Here is a 20,358-nt window from a genome sequence, read left to right as displayed (position 1 = left end):
GCGATGATCTCCAATCTTTTTACTAGTTCAAATACATCTCTTGAATTGGTGAGTCATATATAGTCCCTTTCACATATAGGCAGTGTATACTTGTAGGCTGCTTGGCACATATAGAGTCATGATGAGTAACAATCGCTGACGTCAACGATATCTTCGCTCAGCCAAAATACTTTTCAACTATCCTTATCAATGAATTGGCCATTTTTAGGCATTGGGGAAAATTTGATAGGGTGCTAAGGTGTAAAGTAAAGAATTCAAAATATAGTTGGTTGAATTTAAGTTCAATTCTTATTGGTTGCCATTGGCCTCCCTTGAGGTTTTGCAACATGGGCAGTAAACATGTCACGCAAGGCGTGACGTATTATGGTCCGATCTTGTCAGGTGATTGCTGTCGAACGTTCGATTTTGATGTTCACTTTCAACATGGATAGGTTGTGTTTCCTCGCTCTGTTTGCTCTGGTCAGTCTTTCCCCAGCATCAGCAATATCTGTAAAGTTCAAAGATTGTGGTAGGTTTTACCGAGCTACAGAAAATCTTTTCTTCTGTATTTCCATTTGTTATCACGAGTTCGCTCTTGATCATGTGTTTCACAGGAAGCCGTGTAAAGGTCGTCCAACTTGTTTAAAAAAATGTATATTTTAACGTTTTTACTTACCGGTTTCCAGTAGCCAGGGCAACTGTTTGCGACGAAAAACGAACTGTGATTTATTTAATGTATTAATTGCTTGTTGTAAGTTACAAGTTTTTATCTTTCCCTCTTCTTCTACAGTGGTCACCACTTTGTCATGTCATGACCTTAAATCGTGTCAAAAAAATCGTACGTGTAACGCTCAGTACACTTGGGACTTTGTGTTTGAAGAGGCCATTAACAAACTGGTCATGCACATTACCAATATATACCTTTCCAGATATGCATACATGTGTACTTCAACACTGAGACGCACCCAGGGCTTTTGGGCAACAAGGGAACATGGAGAATTTGAACTGGGGAACTGGAAACAAAGATAAAATATCTTTAAGCCTGCTTTTCATTAGCGATGCAAGCACAAGCACATTTAGCATAAACACAAGACAAGAGCACTTATTTTCACCGGGAAAGCGGGTCTGATGCAACCATAAGCACAAGGATCAAACTTTTTCCTTGTGCTTGCACTCAAACTTGCATTCGCTTGTGTTGTGTGAAAACAGAACGTAACACAAGCACAATGCAAGCTGCAGTGATGTTTGTCCAATGAAAAAGACCCATTCCAGACTCCATTTGCAGTGCCGCATTGTAAGAGAAAACTTGGAGCTAGTGTATCTTTGTCTCTGCGTCGAGTGCTTGTGTTATGGTTCGTTTTCACCTGACATGAATCTCTTTTGTTTGCGCTTGTGAAAACCAATGATGCTTTAGGGGACATAAAAAATTTTTAGGGAGGGATGGTCTCAACACTCTCCCAAAGGTTCTTTTCAGGTCCAGTGAAATGAACCAGGGACTACCAAGATTAAATTCAACCGGTGGTCAGAATGAATCTTGAACCAAGGATCTTGGGATCTTAAAGAATCTGACCCACCCACTTTACATTGCACGCCTTTGTTGTTGTTGTTATCTGGGAATTTGGAGCATCTATTTCCATAAATCAGCATGTATTGCTGAAGAAAAAATTGTGCAAAATTCAGGGAAATAACAAATGTTTTGAAGATCCTCAGGGGAGAATATCTATGAAATTAAATGGATTTCAATCAGGAAAACTGCACACTACCTTGCTATACACCTTATTCCAAAATGGCCACTGATTTATGCGCATACAAATTGATCCTTGTTGCCTCGTTCAAGATAAAATATTGTTTTGAATTTTAAGCTTAAGAATGAGGCATCAAAGGCTAATTTGAATAAAAACAAAAGAATATTTAAATGGTGGCCATTTTGGAGTAAGGTGTATTTCAAGTGCTTTTCTATGAAGGGTGGAGGTGCATTTGTAATAAATTTAAGAGGGAAAGACAGTAACTGTTTACACACATGGTACCTGGTTGTTTGCACTTTTCAAAACTGGACCTTTTATAAGCAAGCAACCTATATTTATTTGATACTCAAGCAGTTGGAAATGGAAACAACAAGGCGAGGTAATTTAATTCGCTTCTTTCACGGTACTTCATAAATAATGTGAACAATTAGCGATAAGCGGTACAGAGTGAAGTAAATAAAAACATTCGTCATCAAGTGCAATGCAATACACAATTGTAGTAGATGAAATGCTCCTATTCTACGTTTTCTTTTTCAAGTTTGCCAAGTCTTCAAACGGGTATTGAATCCAACAACAATTTCTTCTTCCTGTAAATTAAAGATAAGCTGACCTCTCTGACCTCTACAGTTACTTTTCGAGACCAAAAATCTAAATGTTCCACCCAAGCCTGCTTTCACAAAATGCAGTTTCATTTATAAGTGAGAAAATGAAATAACAACAAAGGCTTTTTACTGATTGGGATAGAGATGAGTATTCTATTTCAATGTTCGCCAAAAGACTTGTCTCGTCTCTGTGTTCAGTACCAGGAGCCTCAGCAGAAGACATGCATACAATATTTGAATGAAATTTCTATCGATTCCTTGCCATGCATATGTAGTCCAAGAAGTTGTTTCTTCATTTTCCAGAAATGTTAATACACTGATTCTGATTTTTCCAGCTGTTAAACTCCATCTGGTCCTCAAGGAATTCCCAATTGCAGTAATCTTGGCTGCTATTCCAAGAGAAGATGGTTCAACAACGATTCCATTTCCACTCAAAAACATGTTGTGAAGAGAGAGTCATACATAAATAAAAATAGAAACTGAAATTCTAATAAACATAGCTTATTTCTTTGTGGAAAACAATTATGTACCACATTTGATACCCAATAGACCCTATTCATAAATGGCGGTCAATTTATAATTCTTTTGTCGAAGTGCAAATTAGCCTACCAAGCCTCGATACCATACAGTGAATTGAAAAGAATTCTTGCTCTAAAATGAGGCTTGGTAGGCTAATTTGCATGTGGACAAAAGAATTATAAATGTGACCGCCATTTATGAATAAGGTCTATGGAAACAGATTTTTTCAAACAGTCATAGATTTCAGAGTTTTGTGGGCCTTGAAAATGGCGACTGAAGTAGTGTGGGCATGCAATGTGAAGTGGGTGGGTCAGATTCTTTAAGCTTGGTTCTCACTTGTGCGATAAGCACAAGGATGAGTGGTATACGCAAGCGCAGTAACGTCGGAGAAGATCCAGGAAGATTCAAGATGGCATGCGAATTGTCATGCTTATGCTTAACTGAAGCCAGTTCCCACTCGTGAAATAAACAGAAGCGCAAGGAAAGGAAAATTTCCATTTTTCGTACTTGTGCTTAAGCTTCTGTTTACGTTTATTTTATGCCTCTTCCCACAGGATTTTTCTTATGCTTATGCTTGTACTTATTGCACGAGTGGGAACCAGGCTTTAAGGCAAGCTGAGGCACACTCCCCCCTTGTTTTGAAAACTGGAAGCTTGAACTGTATAAATTCCAGAAATTAAATTCATTGGCTAACCTTTCTGCATTTTTGACAAAGACCACATATTAAAATTCTCCCTCTAAAGTCACTCCATATAGTGTTAATGACATCCAATTTTAAATTAACTTTTAAAAAATCTTTGCTGCTCCCTACTTCCCTACTCAAATTTGGCCATTTCATGTTGTTTTGCTGACGATGGCAAAGAAGTGGACAAAAGTGAAAAACGCATGTTTCTGACGTGCAAAGCAATTGTTTTTGCCCTCTAAATATGCAAATTTGTGATGTTCTTGTTGCCGTCGCTGTCGTTGTTGCTTAAGCTCCCTATTAAAACCACTGGGCACCACCAACATGGCACAATGATGTCACTTCAACTTCCTGCAACTTCTACCAGGGCTTTCCTCGCTGCCTCAAAAAAATACAGCAAGACAGCAAATAAAATGATGTGTAATACTCTAGGTAAAATGCAGAATTATTGGTAAGCTAGTGACCCTCTTTAAAGACTAATAACATTGTGCTGCTTCATAAAACTTTTTCATCTAATCATAAGCAGATTTGATCATTAAGCTATTGAATTGTGGAGTTTGGGAGTGTTCTTTTAAAAATGGCATGCCCACAGAGATGCATATGGAAAGGAATGGTGGCCCCTTGTTGATATAGTTGGTTGGTTGCTCTACTTAAACCAGCCAACCTCTTTTTTTTTAGACCCCTTGGGTGCCCTTTAATTGGGACATAGTTTTTCAGTGAGTGATTAACAAGCAAACTGTGGCCCAGTTTGTCCCCTAGAAATATCCTCTTTCTTGTGCAAAATATTCATTTTCCTTTTATTTTGCAATTGGTGAACCAAAATTCACTTGTTGAAGTCAACCAAGTGACCAAAAGAATACTCAGCTAACAGTCTGTTAAATTTTGTGTTCTAGGGTCTGATGAGTCCACAGTGGAGGAAATAGATATCTCACCCTGCACTGAGGAACCTTGTGTGTTGCACAAAGGGACAAATGTTACTGTTCAAGTGAAATTCAAAACAAGTAAGGGTTTGATTTCAGCTTGGTTGAAGAGGCTGGGAGAGGCAAGCATTTTAGAGTTTGCACTTGATGCCTTAATCTTTACTACTTTCACTAACCAAGAAATCAGAAACAGCCATGCAAAACCAGCAAATGTATGTTCTCACTCACACTGGCCAATTGTTGGTTGGCATCTGACGTTACTCCACCCATCGGCAGTATTATTAAGGGCCCACAGACGGATTTTTTGCACGTTGCTAAGGAAGTGAAATGTTACTTCCGGTAACTGACGTCATCATATCATGAGTTGACAAGAAAACCCACTCACAAGCAAAAGTCACCGCACAAACTGTTGTTTCCATCGAAGGTTTTTCCTCGCCCTTCCTTGCGCTCGTTCTCAGATCAACTGCGCATGCGTAAACGAACTGATTTCTGGTTTGAGGAAAAAGCTAAATTTCTGGCGGTTTTAAATTGAATTATTATTTTTTTTACATGGCACGTTTCACCCCCAAATACAGAATATAGCTAAGCATTGATTTTTTAAAATCGTCTTTTTTGAAAAAGTTATGGGTATTTCAGTATCGTTTATGTCTTTAAAAAGAACATTTTTCAAAATAAAAAGAAAACCATGCTTGGCTGGATGCAAAAACGAATACAAATTATCAAACCATCGATTAAATACCCAAATTGCGTAGCACGGAGACAAATTTAGAGTTTTCTTTTATTGGTCACGTGACCATGGGCGTGGTATGATGACGTCATATTTAGGGTCATTGGCTTACAAAAGTTGGAAACTGACCAAAATAATGCCAAATTCTCTCAAAATAACTTAACCATTACATCCTTAGCAACGCACCCCAAAAAATACATCAGTGGGCCCTTAAGGCGAGTGAATGATCAAAATAATTGTTTTTGACGTTGGGGATGGGGTAGTGGTAACCTGCGATCAGGCATACTTTTCCTTAATAATAATTATAATAATAATAATAATGGTTTATTACAGAATCCAACAATTAAGAGGCTCTTCTTCTGTAAAAATACTAAGCTAAGAAACCTACAATATAATTAAAAGTGTAATAACAATAATAAATTAACAAATGTAACTTATCAATAAGTATTAAAATATACAATAATAATTATGTGAATTCAAGACTGATACTTAGCAAGCAAATGTTTCTTAGCACTGCGGCAAAAAACTTCATGATCTGAAATGTTTCTTATTACTATCGGGAGTCTATTAAACAGCGTTGCCGCCGAGTGCTGGAAGCTTCCTGATTCTTTAGGAATGGAGAATACGGGTGCTGTTGATGATCTTAAATTATAAGCAGTTACTTGATGCAGATTCAGTTTCAGATACTCAGGAAAGCTATTTTTGTCGTATAATGACTTATGAGCGAGTTTGAGAATATTGAGTTCAATGTTTTCTTTAACTGGTAACCAATTTAACTTAATAATATCCTCGAGACATGCAAATTTTCTTGTAACAAAGCCAGCGCACGCATTCTGTAGGCGTTGGAGACTCTTTTCTTGATAAACAGGCAAGGGATAAAATACCGTGCAGGCATAGTTCAGGTGTGAGAGAACTAAGCTCTCTGCGAGATGCTTCCTGACGTGGAAGGGCGCAAGGTTATTGAGCTTACGCAGAACGGATAGATTCCCATAATTTATGACGAACTTAATAGAGAATCCACATGTTTGTTCCATGCGAGGTGTTGATCCATGTGGACACCCAATAGCTTAGTACAGGAAATTCTCTTTAGCGCAGAGTCCCCGCAAACGATAGGAAGATCCCGTTCTTCTAAACTACCGGTATGATAGCGTGCCATCTGAGGTGTGGAGATAAGCATCCAGTTCGTTTTTGTTGGGTTCAAGGCCAGATTACAGTTCTTAGAATAGTTCTTCAGTCTTGCGATGGTTTTATTTATTTGAGCTGCTGAGGAGTCCCAGTGAGCCGGGCTTTGAGTGGACATAGAAAGTCGTATCGTCAGTGTACTGATAACAATCACACTGTAATTCCTTCTGAAGATCAGCAACGTAGAGATTAAAAATAGCGGGTCCAAGAATGGAACCTTGCGGAATGCCAAATTCAACTGTAGCCATGTCTGACTTTCTGTCATCTATTTGCACCATCTGTCTTCGATCAGTAAGGTAGTCAACCATCCATAGTAAGAATTCCTTAGAGAAACCGAGGTTGTGCATCTTAGTAAGGACAGATTTGAATTGGACAGTGTCAAATGCTTTGCTGTAGTCTACACAGACCATTAATGACATGGTGCGAAAAGGTACGCCTGATACAATTTCTTAACGAGTCGTCTGCTCGTTGTCCAGAATCTGGACTTTACTCTGATTGGCTGAAAAACAATAGAGCTCTTGGAGTCTCGCTCCGATTGGTTACAGAATTGCAAATCATACTTCTTGTAAATCGGTTAACAGCTGATGAAATTATGGCCGCTGAGAAGGATTTGAACATGAGTGATGTTTATGCTCTGTTTACAGCTGCTGTTGCTTCGACCTCAGATTTGTTTTCAAAAACCTTTAAAGGAAGAGCGGAGAGAATGCATCTGAAGAATGGTCTGAGTAAAAGAAAACATTACAGTTGTACTTCCTACGGGATTTGGCAATAGTGTTATTAATACAGGCCCGAACATTCTAAAAGAAAATGCATCGTTCTTCTTCCACCAACTCGAAAACGTTTGGAAGCACCAAGTTGCGAATCCCTAAAGAACTGAATAGAACTTTAGGGCCACATTCGGGAAATCAGCCAAACTTGAGAGAGAAATTCAACACTGTTTACTGAATCGTTGAACAATCTGAACACACTAGTCTAACAAAATGATAGCTGAGTAGCTGCTGCTGAAAAACTAGAATTTCGCAAAGTCCATTTTCTTCATATCTATTTAAATTTTTATAGCATCTTTTATTGGTATCTCAAATATTAGAGGTTAAAATAAAGTTTATTGTACTGTTGATTGCGGCTGATGATGACATGAAGAATTCAGGCTTTTTCTGCCATTTTGTCTCGAAATTCTTTGTTCCTTGATGGTTTCAACAGAGAAACCGCACCAACTGTCAAGCAGGATTTGCAGAAATAGCTTTGATTGCAGAGATCAAAGCCAGAGTGCTATTTTGCTTTTGTCGCATCTTTACTTGAATCGCAGCGTGCAGGTAATTTCCGGTAAAATCTGATTGGCTCACATTTATAGCATGACACATGATAACATCACTCTTGATAGGTGGGCGGCAGACCACTCATTAAGAAATTGTATCAGGCGTTCTTTTTAGCGGCCTGTCTCAAGAAAAGTACGCTTGATCGCAGGTTAGGGTACTGGTAGCAGTTTTGTAGGGATGTTACAAATTTTCAGAATCGTTTGAAAGTTAAGGTGAAGGGACTATGCTCAAGAATACACCCCCTTACTTGAAGTGTCTTTGATTGCAGAGGCACGAATAACAAAGGCCACAAGTGTTGTCCATGGCATAATACAGAGAGTTCCAGTTCCGTTCCCTGTTCCTATACCAGATGCTTGTGAAGATCAAGGACTGGCCTGTCCACTGGAGGCTAACCAAGAATACACCTTCCATACTACTCTGTCAGTCAAGGCATTGTACCCATCAGTATGTATATCTAATTGCATCAAGTTAACTAAAAATCGTTCAGTTAGTTAAAACGTCCTTTGAGGTCAATATCCTTGTGTTGGTCATGTCTATGTTTTGCCTAATATATTTTAGATTCATGTCTTCATATTTGTTTTGTTTTGTTTTGTCCTTTTTTTGTACTGCCCTTAATCCACTGCACTGTAAGTGCACTACACACTGTCACTGGGTTGTATGAGTGTAAGAGTGTGTAAGGTGACAATAGGCCCGCAGCGCGTGCATAACTCATGAACATAAACAGGTCTGTTGAAAGCGTGCTTGAGTTTCAACAAAATGAGCTCCAAAATTGGCAAGAATTTGTGACGCTGATGAATAATAAAGCAGCTGCTATTTCCAAAACGATGGAATTACCTGGTGATAAATAACCTAATCTAGGAGAGTAAATTTTGGACTTTGCAGAAACAATGGTCAACCTCAAGAGATGGGCGATTGTGATCTTTGTGTTGGATTCGCACATTTCTTGTCAATCTTTAAAACACTTGAAAGAGAAAAAAACAAACTAAAAAAACAAAAACCTGGTGGCTTGCCATCATTTTGACACAGATGTGTCCTTTGTTTCGTGAGTAAACTGCAAGGTAACATGAAAACGGCGCCCGCTGAATTCGATGTCACTTTCCGATTTTGCGATTTACTTGAGCAGCCAAAGTATGATAGAAAAATTGAACGTAGCAAAAATCTCCCAAAATGTTTTTCGCCGATGGTAATTTTGTATATTTGCGGTTCAAGATTTATGTTGTTTTCACGTTGCAAATGTTGTTGCTAATGCCAAAAATTATATTTCATGATCATTCTCGATCCTGAAAACTTGCTTCTGCTCTTCCTAAAAACTGTGTATCAATATTTATTTACTTTTTCATCAATATTTCTTTTGTATAAAGCAGGCTAACAAAATCTGTACCTTGTCATCGCAAGTCGACGCAAGTTCTCACTTGCGAAGACTTGCGTTCACTTGCGATAGGGTGGCCAAACGAGACGCAAGTTGAGCGCAAGTCCTTTGCAAAAGTAGCAGAATTTTTGTTTTTTTTTTCTTTTTCCTAGGCTCAGACTCGGAAGAGCTGCTACTTTCACTGTAGCTGCTGCTAATACTTGCACCGCTACTGGGTCTCCTGTTATGGTTTTCGTTTTTCATATGTTTTTTTAACTCCCTATCCTTGTTTTCTTTTAGCTCTTCGGGGCTTAAGTTTTCCGAATTTTGCTCCGTGACAGAAGCCATCTTGTCAAAATGAAAGCGCGAAAGGCGCGAAATAGTTTGAGATTCCTGCTCAAACAACGGCATCAGATTGGCTAAAAGGTTTCCAAAAAAGTTCGAATGACTTGCGAAAACTTGCATCCACTTGCGTTGAGTGGCCAAACGAGACGCAAGTTGGGCGGACTTGCTTCCAAAATTTGAACATGTTCAAATCAAACGCAAGTCGTCGCAAGTCTTCGCAAGTGAATGCAAGTGAGTGGCCAAACGGTATGCAAGTCAGCGCAAGTAACAAAACTTGCGTCGACTTGCGATGACTTGCGTTTCGTTTGGCCAGGGCTTAAAGTCTAGAAATCTATAGCTAAAAGGTTCAAGAACCTCTAAAATCAGTACGCGATGTGGAATGCTAGAATGGAAGAGGAGTTCTAGAATATCAAACGATCCCTTTGGGGCTTCGAAAATCTCTAAACGTTCTACTATTCTTGAATATCCATGGTCCATGTTGTGAGTCTAAGATTTCTAAAGCTCTGGAATATGTAAGGTCTTTTGGGGGGTTATAAAATCTCTAAAATCTCTAAAGTTCTAGAATATCAAACGATCCCTTTGAGGCTTCTAAAATCTCTAAACGTTCTAAAGTTCTAGAGTATCAATGGTCCATGTTGGGAGTCTAAGATTTCTAAAGCTCTAGAATATGTAAGGTCTTTTGGGGGTTCTAAAATCTCTAAAGTTCTAGAATATCAAACGACCCTTTTTGGGCTTCTAAAATCTCTAAACGTTCTAAAGTTCTAAAATCAAATGATCTCTTCAAATTGGCGTGTTTTTCGCCACACTTCAAATAAGTGGTTTAACTCCAAACCAAGACAACGATTGTTTTAGACTAAACACTTACCAATCCCTTAACTAGCTGGAATGCAGTGTCTTACAATTAAATACTGTTTATCAGCGATATTTGTAGACAGTCTGCAGTATGTGGTCTGCAGTTGCCATACACCTTCTGGACTGCTAACAGTGTTTCACATAAGACAGTGCATAACCCTAATCACTAAATTGAAAGCCTAACCCTAATTCCTAAAATGCGGGCAGTGTCCCATATAAACCTTTAAAAAAATAAGCTAACCATTCCAAATGGGTGCTCAGTAACCCAAATCACTAAGCTGAGAATTTGACCCTAATCACTAAAATTTGTTGGTCTTTGATAGCACCCGAGAGAAAATTTTTACCCAGTGCTTGAAAAATTTGCGGGTTTTTAAGCGGCTCGTGTTAGCCGATATTTGTTCAATCTGAGCAAGGTTACAGCTGCTCGTGTGATATAATTATTACGCACACGCTTAAAGAATGAACCATACACATATTCGTCCGTTTACTTTTTAGTCAAGTTTTCATGTCCATTTTTAATTCGTTTGGGAAAACGGCGGAACGTTTTAGCTCACTTAAGGTGCTTGGATACGGTCGAGTTATAACGCGGTTACATGGTATTCATGGGTATTTGTTTTTGCTTAAAGTGGTACTATGACGAAAATCGTATCTTTCCTATCTAAGCCATTTTGAAACATAAACAAGTAGTCTGCGTGAGAAGAAAAATGCTGTTTACTTTTTTCAAATATCTCTTTTCGTTCCAGAGATATTCGAGTTTTTAAAATATGCAAATTAGCCAATTGATGACGTCATACACTCAACCAAATAGACCCATATCATTCAATGTCCAAACCAAAGATTTTGCCCGTCGAAACTCTCATTCAGTGTGAGGCTGGGCGGGCAAAGACAATGCAAAGACAATGCAAAGACAAAGTCTTTATTCCCCACGGACTCCAAAATGGCCGCCGAGTGATAAAGGTGAATTTTGTTCAAATATGATGAAAAGAGATATCTCAGCCAATTTGTATCAGAAATTTTTGATTTTTTGCAGTAAGATTCTACTAAATGTTCTCCACAATATAAGCTTAACAGTTCTGTTACCATGGCATCATACTGGGTTCCAGACCTCCCCCATATTTTGAGCTTTTCTGGCCACCTTTGGCGTTCCATTTTGATATTATTTTTGCTAGCAGTACTTCATATGCACGATCCAGCAAGCATATAAATATTTTAGCACGACTTTGTGGCCTTGTTTAACATTTTTCAAGCTGAAAATCACTAACAAATTGAAATCAAGTGGGTGGGGACTGGAAAAGAGTGAGTTGCCATGGGAAGATAATTTTTTATAGCCATAGGTGTGTTTCCCGTAGAACTATTAGACTACCAAGTTTCAATGGTCTGCGCTGTAAATTGGCCAAGGTAGCTCTATTTATATACTCAATATAATATTGGGTTGAGTGTATGATGCCATTAGTCATCTCATTTGCATATTTTACCCATTTTTCAAACTTAAATATCTCCAGAACTAATGAAGATATTTGCAAACGGTAAATGGCGTTTTTGTTCTTTCATGGAATTCTATGTGATACACTCAAAAAATCAAGGGGTAAAAATTTGATCATAGTACCACTTAAAATGATTGCTTAGTATTTAAACGAGTGAATCGTAATCAGTGAATCAAGAGTCAGCCTAGTGGGCAGTTTAGACGTTCTGGAACTCACTTTCCTAAAAACTGTGTATCAATATTTATTTACTCTTTCTTCAATATTTGTTTTGTATAAAGCAGGCTAACAAAATCTGTACCTTGCTTAGTTCGCATCTTTGAGCATTAAAACAGAATTTTCGGTGCTACGTTTCTAACACGGCAAGTTGTACATTTTGAGGTCACCCATCCAGATACTAACCCCGCTCGTGAGCGCTTGACTTCAGCGCAAATTTGTCATGGAAAGGTGTCAAAAGCTCAGACACGCTTAAACTTGAGTTGCAAAGAAGGGAACTTGAAAATGATTAACATGTCGCCCTCGAAGCCAATGTATCTCGATTCCCTTTTATTTTCTTCAATCTTTCTGGGTTTAGTATTTTATTAGTAACCACATGTATTCTCAGGGCCTGGCTATTTACTTAAGACTTCTACCTTGACACTGCTGTGATTTATGGTACCAAAACAATACCGTGTACAATTAGAGCTACATATTACGCAAAGACAAACCTTGAAGTCCTGGAAAACAAAACGCATCTCAATTGACAATTATGGAATAAAGCACTGTGTACGTTACGGCACTACCACATGTACGCATTGCGTGCCTATTTTTTACTTTTGATCTTGAGCTACATTTTCAGTAATATACACCGAATTCATAAATTGGCAGCCAACCTGGGTTGAGTTAGCGGCCAAACATGACACCGAGGCGTTTTAGCATAAACATGCAGTATTTTTGAGGAGGGAAGGAGAAAATGAACGATCGACGTGCGGAAAATTACATTCCTGGTTCTTCTTTAAGTGCCAGAAGGTCATCGGTATTAAAAAATGATGAGCTACGGTTGTGGCTGAAATGTTTAAACGATTATGCTTAAAGATCAAATTGTAAAGAGGTAAATTTTAACCTAAAGTAAGCTTACATCATTTGATCCGGCTTAGGCTTAGGCCATCCCCCTTTTTTTTTTTTGTTTACCGTCGAATGCGTTTCCTGATATAGGGTCGGTCGGTCAGATTGAAAAAAAAAACCTAAAAAAAAATCATAAGCATTCTCGGAATCGGAGGCCTGGTCCCCCGGCATCATAGCTGTGGAGCCAGGAAAGCAACAAGACGTGAATCCAAAATCAATATGGCGGAAAAGTTGGCGGATGTTGTGGCAAAATTAAGACAGCGTGGGAAAAAGGATCAACCACCGAAACTCCTGTGCGACATAAAAATGGCTTAAAAACGTCGTTAACCTTTTTTTTGGGGGGGAAAATGCCCAAAATTTGGGTCAGTCGGACGACGCGAAACAGAGAAAAAAAAAGGGGATGGCCTTATGGCATAATTGTGTAAAATCAAGTCATCTGTTTGAAGAAATTAAAAAGAGCTCTTGTTTTTTTTTTTGTTGCTATTGCTTTTTTAAGAGTCGAAGAATACATTATTCAAGGGAAGGACAGTTTTCTCGTTAATCCGGATCCGGATTCGTTGTACAAAAAGTGAAACTTTGCCAAGCAGGGTGCGATTAGTGCTGTTGTTAATTCAAACTCTAGTGAGATTTTTTATACAAAACTGAGGCAAAATTTTCCGAAAGGTAAAAGTATTAGGTACTCTCTGGTGGAGAAAATGCCACTTTTTACGAGGCAGAAGTGAAGAAGTTAAATAGGGAAAGCGGCTGGAAGAAGGGGAAACCTCTTGAAGATCTATGTGTTGGTATTATTTACAAAGCTGGTAGTACCTTGAATATTTTTAAATGTTTATATTATAGTTTAATTTATTCACATCTGTCGTATTGTACTGTCTCATGGGGATGTACCTAGCTGACTAAATTAAACTGTTTACTACTGCTACATAAAAGAGTACTAAGGATTATAACACAATAAGGCTGGCGAGATCATAGCAGACCCCTGTTTACTAGATTAGGTATACTGAACATATTTCAAATTACTAAATCACAAATGGGTGAGCTTGTATGCAAACGCCAAAATAACTTGCTTCCTGATATTTATGACTCCTATTTCACAAACATCAGAGAGGCCCATCGATATTGTACACGTGCAAGATCAAACCAAGATCTGTTTATACCTTGGCCAAGGACGAATTATGGCAAATTCAGTTAGATTTGCCACAGGGGATAATTGGAGTAAAGTACCTTAACATACAAAAAATGCTTCCTCTCTCCAAAGATTTAGAAATGAGCTTAAAGTTCATTTGTTTACATCCAAAGCCCGAGAATGACATCTTGTTTAGCTTTAGTTGCACCGTGTCATTGGTTTGCTTTGTTTCGTCGGTTTTGTTTGTTTACTTTCTAACTCAAACTTATTAATTAACCTAATTGTAGTGTATTTTATTTTATTTCTTGGTTTCCACAACATAGTCATGTCTGCCTGCTATTTAATATTATAATTATATTAATATTAATACCTTGTATGAATGCTAGATTAGGTGTGCGAACACTACTAACCCTGTGGGTTTTTGCTCGCAGATCTCTACTCCACATTTCTGTGACATGTATTATTAATTTGTATTGTTTTATCTGTGGAAATAAAGAAACCTATGAACCTAGGAGGACGACTATCTTAAGAATAGAATGTACTAGCGACGACAAGCCCTTTTTGTTTTTGCTGTAAGTGTTATCACTGCTTCATGCAGAAAAATGACAAACCACTAATTTTAAAGCGGCCTTCACACAGAAAACTAGTTTGCAAACTCGTGTTGGCAAACTCAAGTTGGTGTGTGTGAAAGACACAACAACAGTTGTTAAACATGTTGGCAGACTATTGGCAAAAATAGAGACAAGTTCTATTTGTCGCCAACAGCGTGTTTGCCGACTGTTTTTGTGCCGTTCACACACTCCAACTTGAGTTTGTTAAACTTGAGTTTGCAAACTCAAGTTTGCCGTGTGAAGATAATAAGATAGTAATGTGTATTGCATCTGGAGGTGTTGTGGAACTCCGCTTGTTCATGGGTGGCGTGTAAGGCCGGTTATTGTAACCACTTTTTGGCTCTTACGCTTAAAATTTGTAAATTTTCCTTGTTTTGAAAGTGGAGGTACACAAGATTTAATCAGTGATGCGGCAGCAAAATCCTGAGGCATACATTAGTAAGCTTCAAACCTCACCAGAGTTTGAATCAACAACAGCACAACTCGCACCCTGCTTGGCAAATTTTTGCTTTGTGTACAACAAATTCGAATCCAGATCCATAAGAAAAATGTCTTTCCCTTGAATGATGTATTCTTTGACTCTTAAAAAAGCAATAGCAACAAAAAGAAAAACAAGAGCATTTTTTAATTTCTTCTAACAGATAACTTGATTTCACGCAACTATGCCGTATCGAACGATGTAAGCTTACTAAAGTTAAAAATTTAACTCTTTACAATTTAATCTTTAAGCAGAATCGTTCCAACGTTTCAGCCAAAACCACAGCTCATCATTTTTTTAATACCGATGACCTTCTCCCACTTAAAGAAGAACCAGAAATGTAATTTTCCACACGTCGATCGTTCATTTTCTCCTTTCCTCCTTCAAAAATAAGGCGTGTGTATCCTAAAACGCGTCTATGTCATGTCTGTCCACCAGTCAACCCAGGTTCGCCGCCATTTATGAATTCGGTGTATGATGTTGCAAACTTTTTCTGGTTGTCAGTTTCCTTTGCTAAATAAATAGTTCACCTTGAAGTCAAAATGTTCTGTTTCTAAAGCAATAAAACAGAACTAAGCCTGACACGTGTGCGATGAAGGTCAAAGACCCGGAATATAAACACCTGGCCTGGGTTGCTCAAAGCATGGTTAGCACTAACCGGTATTAAATACCATGGAAACCTATAGGTTTTGGTACCTCTTAGCCAACGGTTATCGCTAACCAAGCTTCCAGCGACCGGCCCCTGGAGAAAATGTAACACATCAAACAATCAATGGCAAGACACCTAATTTCTGTTGGCTGAAATGACTAACTGGGTGTTTTATCTAGTTGTAAACAAGGAAACAACAGGAATATGTTTTACCATTTACTGTATGATGGCTTCTTTTTTCTGAAGGTTCTTGATTCTAGATCTTTGATCTTTGTTTCCCATGTCTTTTTCCCCACACACCCAGCCTCACATTACTGTGTCACTCTGATCAGTCACCTGTCAAAGAAAAATACATAATGTCATTTTTCAGATTGAACTAATTGTAAAGTGGGAAGTTCAGGATGGTGGACGTGGGGATGTGGACGTTTTTTGTTGGGAAGTGCCATTACGGATTTCTGGATAATCTGATCAAGGCATTACATTCCAGTTGCTGAGCAAAGAAGAGGAATGAGCCTTTCTTTTATCCAACAATAATTAATTAGATTTAGTAGAAATAGAGCTGCAAACGTCAGTAAATTTAATGTTTTAATTTTATAGCTGCTAAAGGTGCCAGTGATTGCGTGCAACTGAATACTGTTTTGTTTAGAAAGGGTATCCTTCCAAATGCTAAAATGAGTCAATTACCTAAAAATTTATTTCTTGACCTGGCTTGACTGTAATTTCATTGTCACCATTCGTTTTGCTGATGCAATGTTTTAGGTAAGCTGGATGTGCAGTAGCAAAGTATGAAGAATTAAAATAACAACACATATTGTAGTTTTCATAACTAAAATATGGTATAAATTTATAAGAAGCGAGTGAATTTTTTTATAGGAGTTTTCTTTAAGTGCCCCTTTGATAAAAAAAATAACTTCCTTTTTTTTCTCCAGTTTTTAAAAGTGTGTTTGCTTAACACTTGAATGGCCAAATTGTGAGCTTTGATTTGTATCCAAAGGCCATTAACTTTGAGTGTGAGTTTTGGATTTCACCGTGTTCAAACTGACCGATTGGACCTCAGAGGGTTGGATCGAGGGAAAAGTGATGTCAAAGGCTCACTAGCTTAAAATTTCAGCGTGCGAAACAGCTCATTACTCAGAATATGTTCCGAGTTGTAATCTGGGTAGAATTTAGTTTTCTGTGCAGCAAAATGCACAATAGAATTAGGAAGGAGGGATTTTATTGGTTAAAAGCTATGCACGGTAACCCCTAGGGAGAGCTTGTAATTGAAACATGTAAGCATCCCTGCAAGCAACGATGCTTACAGAAAAATTTCCCAAATCGTTTTAAAACGGACATTTAGACCTGAACAAACTTAAGAAGCCTCTGTCAATGCAATAACAAAATCAGCTATTCAGTCCTTCAGTCCAATTTGCTTTTTGACCAACTAAATGCATCTATTTCTGTGCTTCATGTATTCAGAGTAAATGCTTCTAGAGCGTCTTGTTATATATGCAAAATTTAAAGGTCTGAAAGCCCAAAACTCCCGTACACACGCATTGCCTTCTTAAACTAGTGAGCCTTTGACGTCGTTTCTCCTCGATCCAGCTCTCTCAAGATCTTAAAGTTAGTAATAGCAGACCATTAAATAGGAAAATTCCAGTTAAAATAAACAGGAGTCTTTTTAAATCAAGGCTTCAAACTTTGGTTACTTAGTGTTTAGGTAACATAGTTTTGAAATCCAAAAACAAAAACAGAATTATTGCTTTTTCGTCACAGGGCACTTTAAATTTAGTAAGGCCCAATTTAAAATAAAAAGTGTTTTGCATGAGCTACTGTCTCAGTAACTGTTATTTGTGACTCTACTTTCCTTCTTTAAATTTGTTTGATCAGGAGGGTCTTTATCATTGGAGTTGGGTGCATAAGAAAATAATTATGGTAACCCATCTGTGCGAGAAAATAATGGTTTTTGTCACTGTACTACCACCCATATGTCTGCCACTGTGATACTGTCCGGTGCAACCTGGGTTTTTTGGAGGTAACATCTGATATTGGACATGGTTATGGTTATGGTTAATTGACACCTGTCAAAACAAGGTATCTGCTGACCAGTATCACCTGACAACATTGCAGGCTCAAGTTTAAAGCTCATCGAAGTCAGCTGGTATTTTTCAAGTTGACTGCTGATCAGGTACTGGTTTTTTACTGGATCACAGGCTTAAGCCAGGTTATCTTATTGTAAGAAATAACACAGGAGCTCTGCTTTTAGGCTTGAATAAATCTATATTATTATTACAATTATTATTTTAATTATTATAATTTATCGTAATATCTATGCAGCACATAGTGAGTGCCTGTTCTAAACTGGACCAAAAGGATAAAAATGCCATGACAAGGTTGCCCTTTGGATTCACTGGGAATTATGCAGAAAGTACAATGTATTGTCTCCAGTGAGCTATTAAGTGGTATGAACACATACCTCTTTCAGTGAGTGAGAACAATGTCACTCTGAGTTGGGACTACGCAATAATCATAGACCAGACATCATTCTTATGCACAAGAAAGATCACAAATGGACTATGATCAATGTGGCTGTGCTGGATGACAGAAATGTGATAGCAATATTTTATCTTACAAACACCTGAAAAATTCAGGTGGCTCCCACAGGATCTGAACCCATGACCTCTGTGGTCACTGATGCTGGTGAAATGCTCTACAACCCAATCTACATAGCCATTCAGTTAGGGAGCCCATCAATTTGTTGGGCTCGTGTGTTCCTCTGAAAAGTAAGATAAGTGAAAGGATCACTTCTTCCTTTTGTCCAACTTCACTCAGTGAAGACAGGTACTTTTGTCTCTAAATTGAAGTAACTAAAGACAGATTCTTTTAAACCTGTGATTAAAATTGTTCATTAATTTTTGACAATGACAGCAGTAGGATACTCCTCTCAACCAGCTGCAAACTTCAAATTTTTAAAGTTATAGAAACGCCAGTTATATAATGTAGTGCCAATCACATGAAGCATTTTGCTGGATATACTCAACATTTGTATGCCTTAAGACATTGAGCGGTGAAACAAACGTTCTAAATCAGACATAATTCGCCCTTGTCACACGGCGGCCATATTGTCCCAGGAGACCAAAAGAGCTTTGTTTTACCACGCCAAGCCTTGGAGTGGAAACCATGGGGGTGAGGCTTGGCGTGGTAAAACAAAGCTTTTTTGGTCTCCCGTGAATACTGTACAATGCACTTTTCATGTGGTATTGCGTTTATTATATACATACTGAGTTTAAATTCTTGTTTATCGTATTTTTAATGACAAACCAAGACACAGCTTTGGTAAACAACTTCAAGTCAAAAATTCATGCAAAGATTATAACATACGCTTAAAATTCTGCCAGAAATTTGACAATAAAGTAAGCAAAGAATGTTAAAATATTATTTAAAATGTCTCTCAATACTTGAAACAAGGCATCTTAAACTTGAAGGCTCATAATCCTCCCGCCTGAGGGCTCTATGTTTTGCACTTCTTTTCGTTTCTCAAAAACGTTTCCAGCAATTTCACATTTCGTTGTTTTCTCTTTCATGTTCTTGTTTTTGAGACTTTCCATGTAATCCTCGACCGAAGTATCATGATCAACAAACCTTTTCTCGTTCGTGTTTTTAAGCTTCAACACTTGCGAAAGCTTAAGACTTCTTTGAAAAGTGAAATGCTGCCAGGTGAATGAAACTAATCTTGTTACCGCTCGCACGTCAAAAAACATGATACACAGCACCTGATTGGACGTATCATTTTCCGCACACGTGGAAAAAGCGATACGCTCCATTTGATTGGCTGTTGGGTTCTTAGACCAGCTTGTGAACCAAATTTATTTCATGCCTTTTCAGAGGGTAAATCTCAGTATGTACATAGTAAGAAAGAATATTCCATTAATTTTATTCTCATCTCATAATACATGTACAATCAACAATAATACCTTTATTTATATTGACAAACTATTTGCTTCTTCCACTGTCCACTTACGTTAAGCCCTCCCCTTTTACAAGACCATCAAACACTTAAAGTTGTGAAAGTCCAGAGTTCATAAGCCTAATTTTTTCTGTACAGAGCTATATTCTTTGAGGTCCAAAGTGAAAAACAATATTGACCTTTGAAAACATCTTTGACCTGACGTCGTCATGCTGTTTTTATCTTTGCCACTTTATACAAGAAAACCATAATGTTGACTGGATTTAAATTAAATAATTTTAAGACAACTGGCTCAGACCTTGAGACAGAGTCAATGGTCATACAAGCAATGAAACGGTTATTTTGGTCCTACAATCCCCCTGCAAATTCATCCTTGAGCATGGGTAACATAATCTGAGAGTGAGGTACAGGGATCGATATGGCAGCATTTTCACACAGCGCGCACATCCAATGTCCTGCAAGAAAATACATATACGTAGAAACCTTCAGTGGTTGATTCAGTGAGTATACCACAAGTCCCTAATTTTTATGGTTGTTATTTTGGCTTGGAGAAAGAAGAAAACATTTGGAAGCATAGTAATACAGAATTAACTTTAACCCTTTCACTCCCAAGAGTGCCACTATTCACTAGTCCATTATTCACTTTAACTAGTAACTACAAGGTAATATTTCCTATAATTTTAGAATTGCAAGTTGGGAGAAATACCAAACTACTGCAATCTTTATATTGGCTTTGGGCCGAGGAAGCA

At 38.0% G+C, this 20,358-nt stretch overlaps 2 protein-coding genes and 1 long non-coding RNA gene across 4 annotated transcripts in view; 1 reads left to right on the top strand and 2 right to left on the bottom strand.

The window, feature by feature from the left end:
• The first annotated feature begins 349 nt into the window (after positions 1-349).
• On the top strand, positions 350-17,470 carry LOC138027941 (NPC intracellular cholesterol transporter 2-like). The gene is made up of 4 exons (XM_068875570.1): positions 350-508; positions 4,421-4,528; positions 7,941-8,116; positions 16,034-17,470. Exons 1-4 carry the CDS (start codon positions 364-366, stop codon positions 16,124-16,126), a joined length of 522 nt encoding a protein of 173 aa, XP_068731671.1. The 5' UTR covers positions 350-363; the 3' UTR covers positions 16,127-17,470.
• LOC138027942 (uncharacterized) lies at positions 2,086-8,044 on the bottom strand. Its single transcript, XR_011127544.1, has 2 exons — positions 7,920-8,044; positions 2,086-3,909 (listed from the first exon to the last, which is right to left on the bottom strand). It is a non-coding gene; the product is annotated as an uncharacterized lncRNA (long non-coding RNA).
• A 2,086-nt stretch (positions 17,471-19,556) lies between the features above and the next one.
• LOC138027939 (zinc finger protein DPF3-like) overlaps positions 19,557-20,358 on the bottom strand; it is a 12,852-nt gene continuing 12,050 nt past the window's right edge. For both annotated transcript variants that reach the window (XM_068875564.1, XM_068875563.1), the window contains exon 8: positions 19,557-20,064. In XM_068875564.1, the coding sequence (XP_068731665.1) occupies positions 19,958-20,064 (107 nt within the window). In that variant the 3' untranslated portion in view covers positions 19,557-19,957. The remainder of the gene's footprint in view (positions 20,065-20,358) is intronic.

The sequence above is a fragment of the Montipora capricornis genome, chromosome 12 (assembly GCF_036669925.1).
Source record: "Montipora capricornis isolate CH-2021 chromosome 12, ASM3666992v2, whole genome shotgun sequence".
NCBI lineage: Eukaryota > Metazoa > Cnidaria > Anthozoa > Scleractinia > Acroporidae > Montipora > Montipora capricornis.
This window is presented reverse-complemented; position numbering and strand designations above follow the sequence as displayed.

Coding starts and splice junctions, on each gene's coding strand:
- LOC138027941 (XM_068875570.1), top strand. CDS start 364: ATGGTCCGATCTTGTCAGGTGATTGCTGTCGAACGTTCGATTTTGATG. Junction 4,529..7,940: donor TCAAGTGAAATTCAAAACAA/GTAAGGGTTTGA, acceptor CTTTGATTGCAG/AGGCACGAATAACAAAGGCC. Junction 8,117..16,033: donor TCAAGGCATTGTACCCATCA/GTATGTATATCT, acceptor GTCATTTTTCAG/ATTGAACTAATTGTAAAGTG.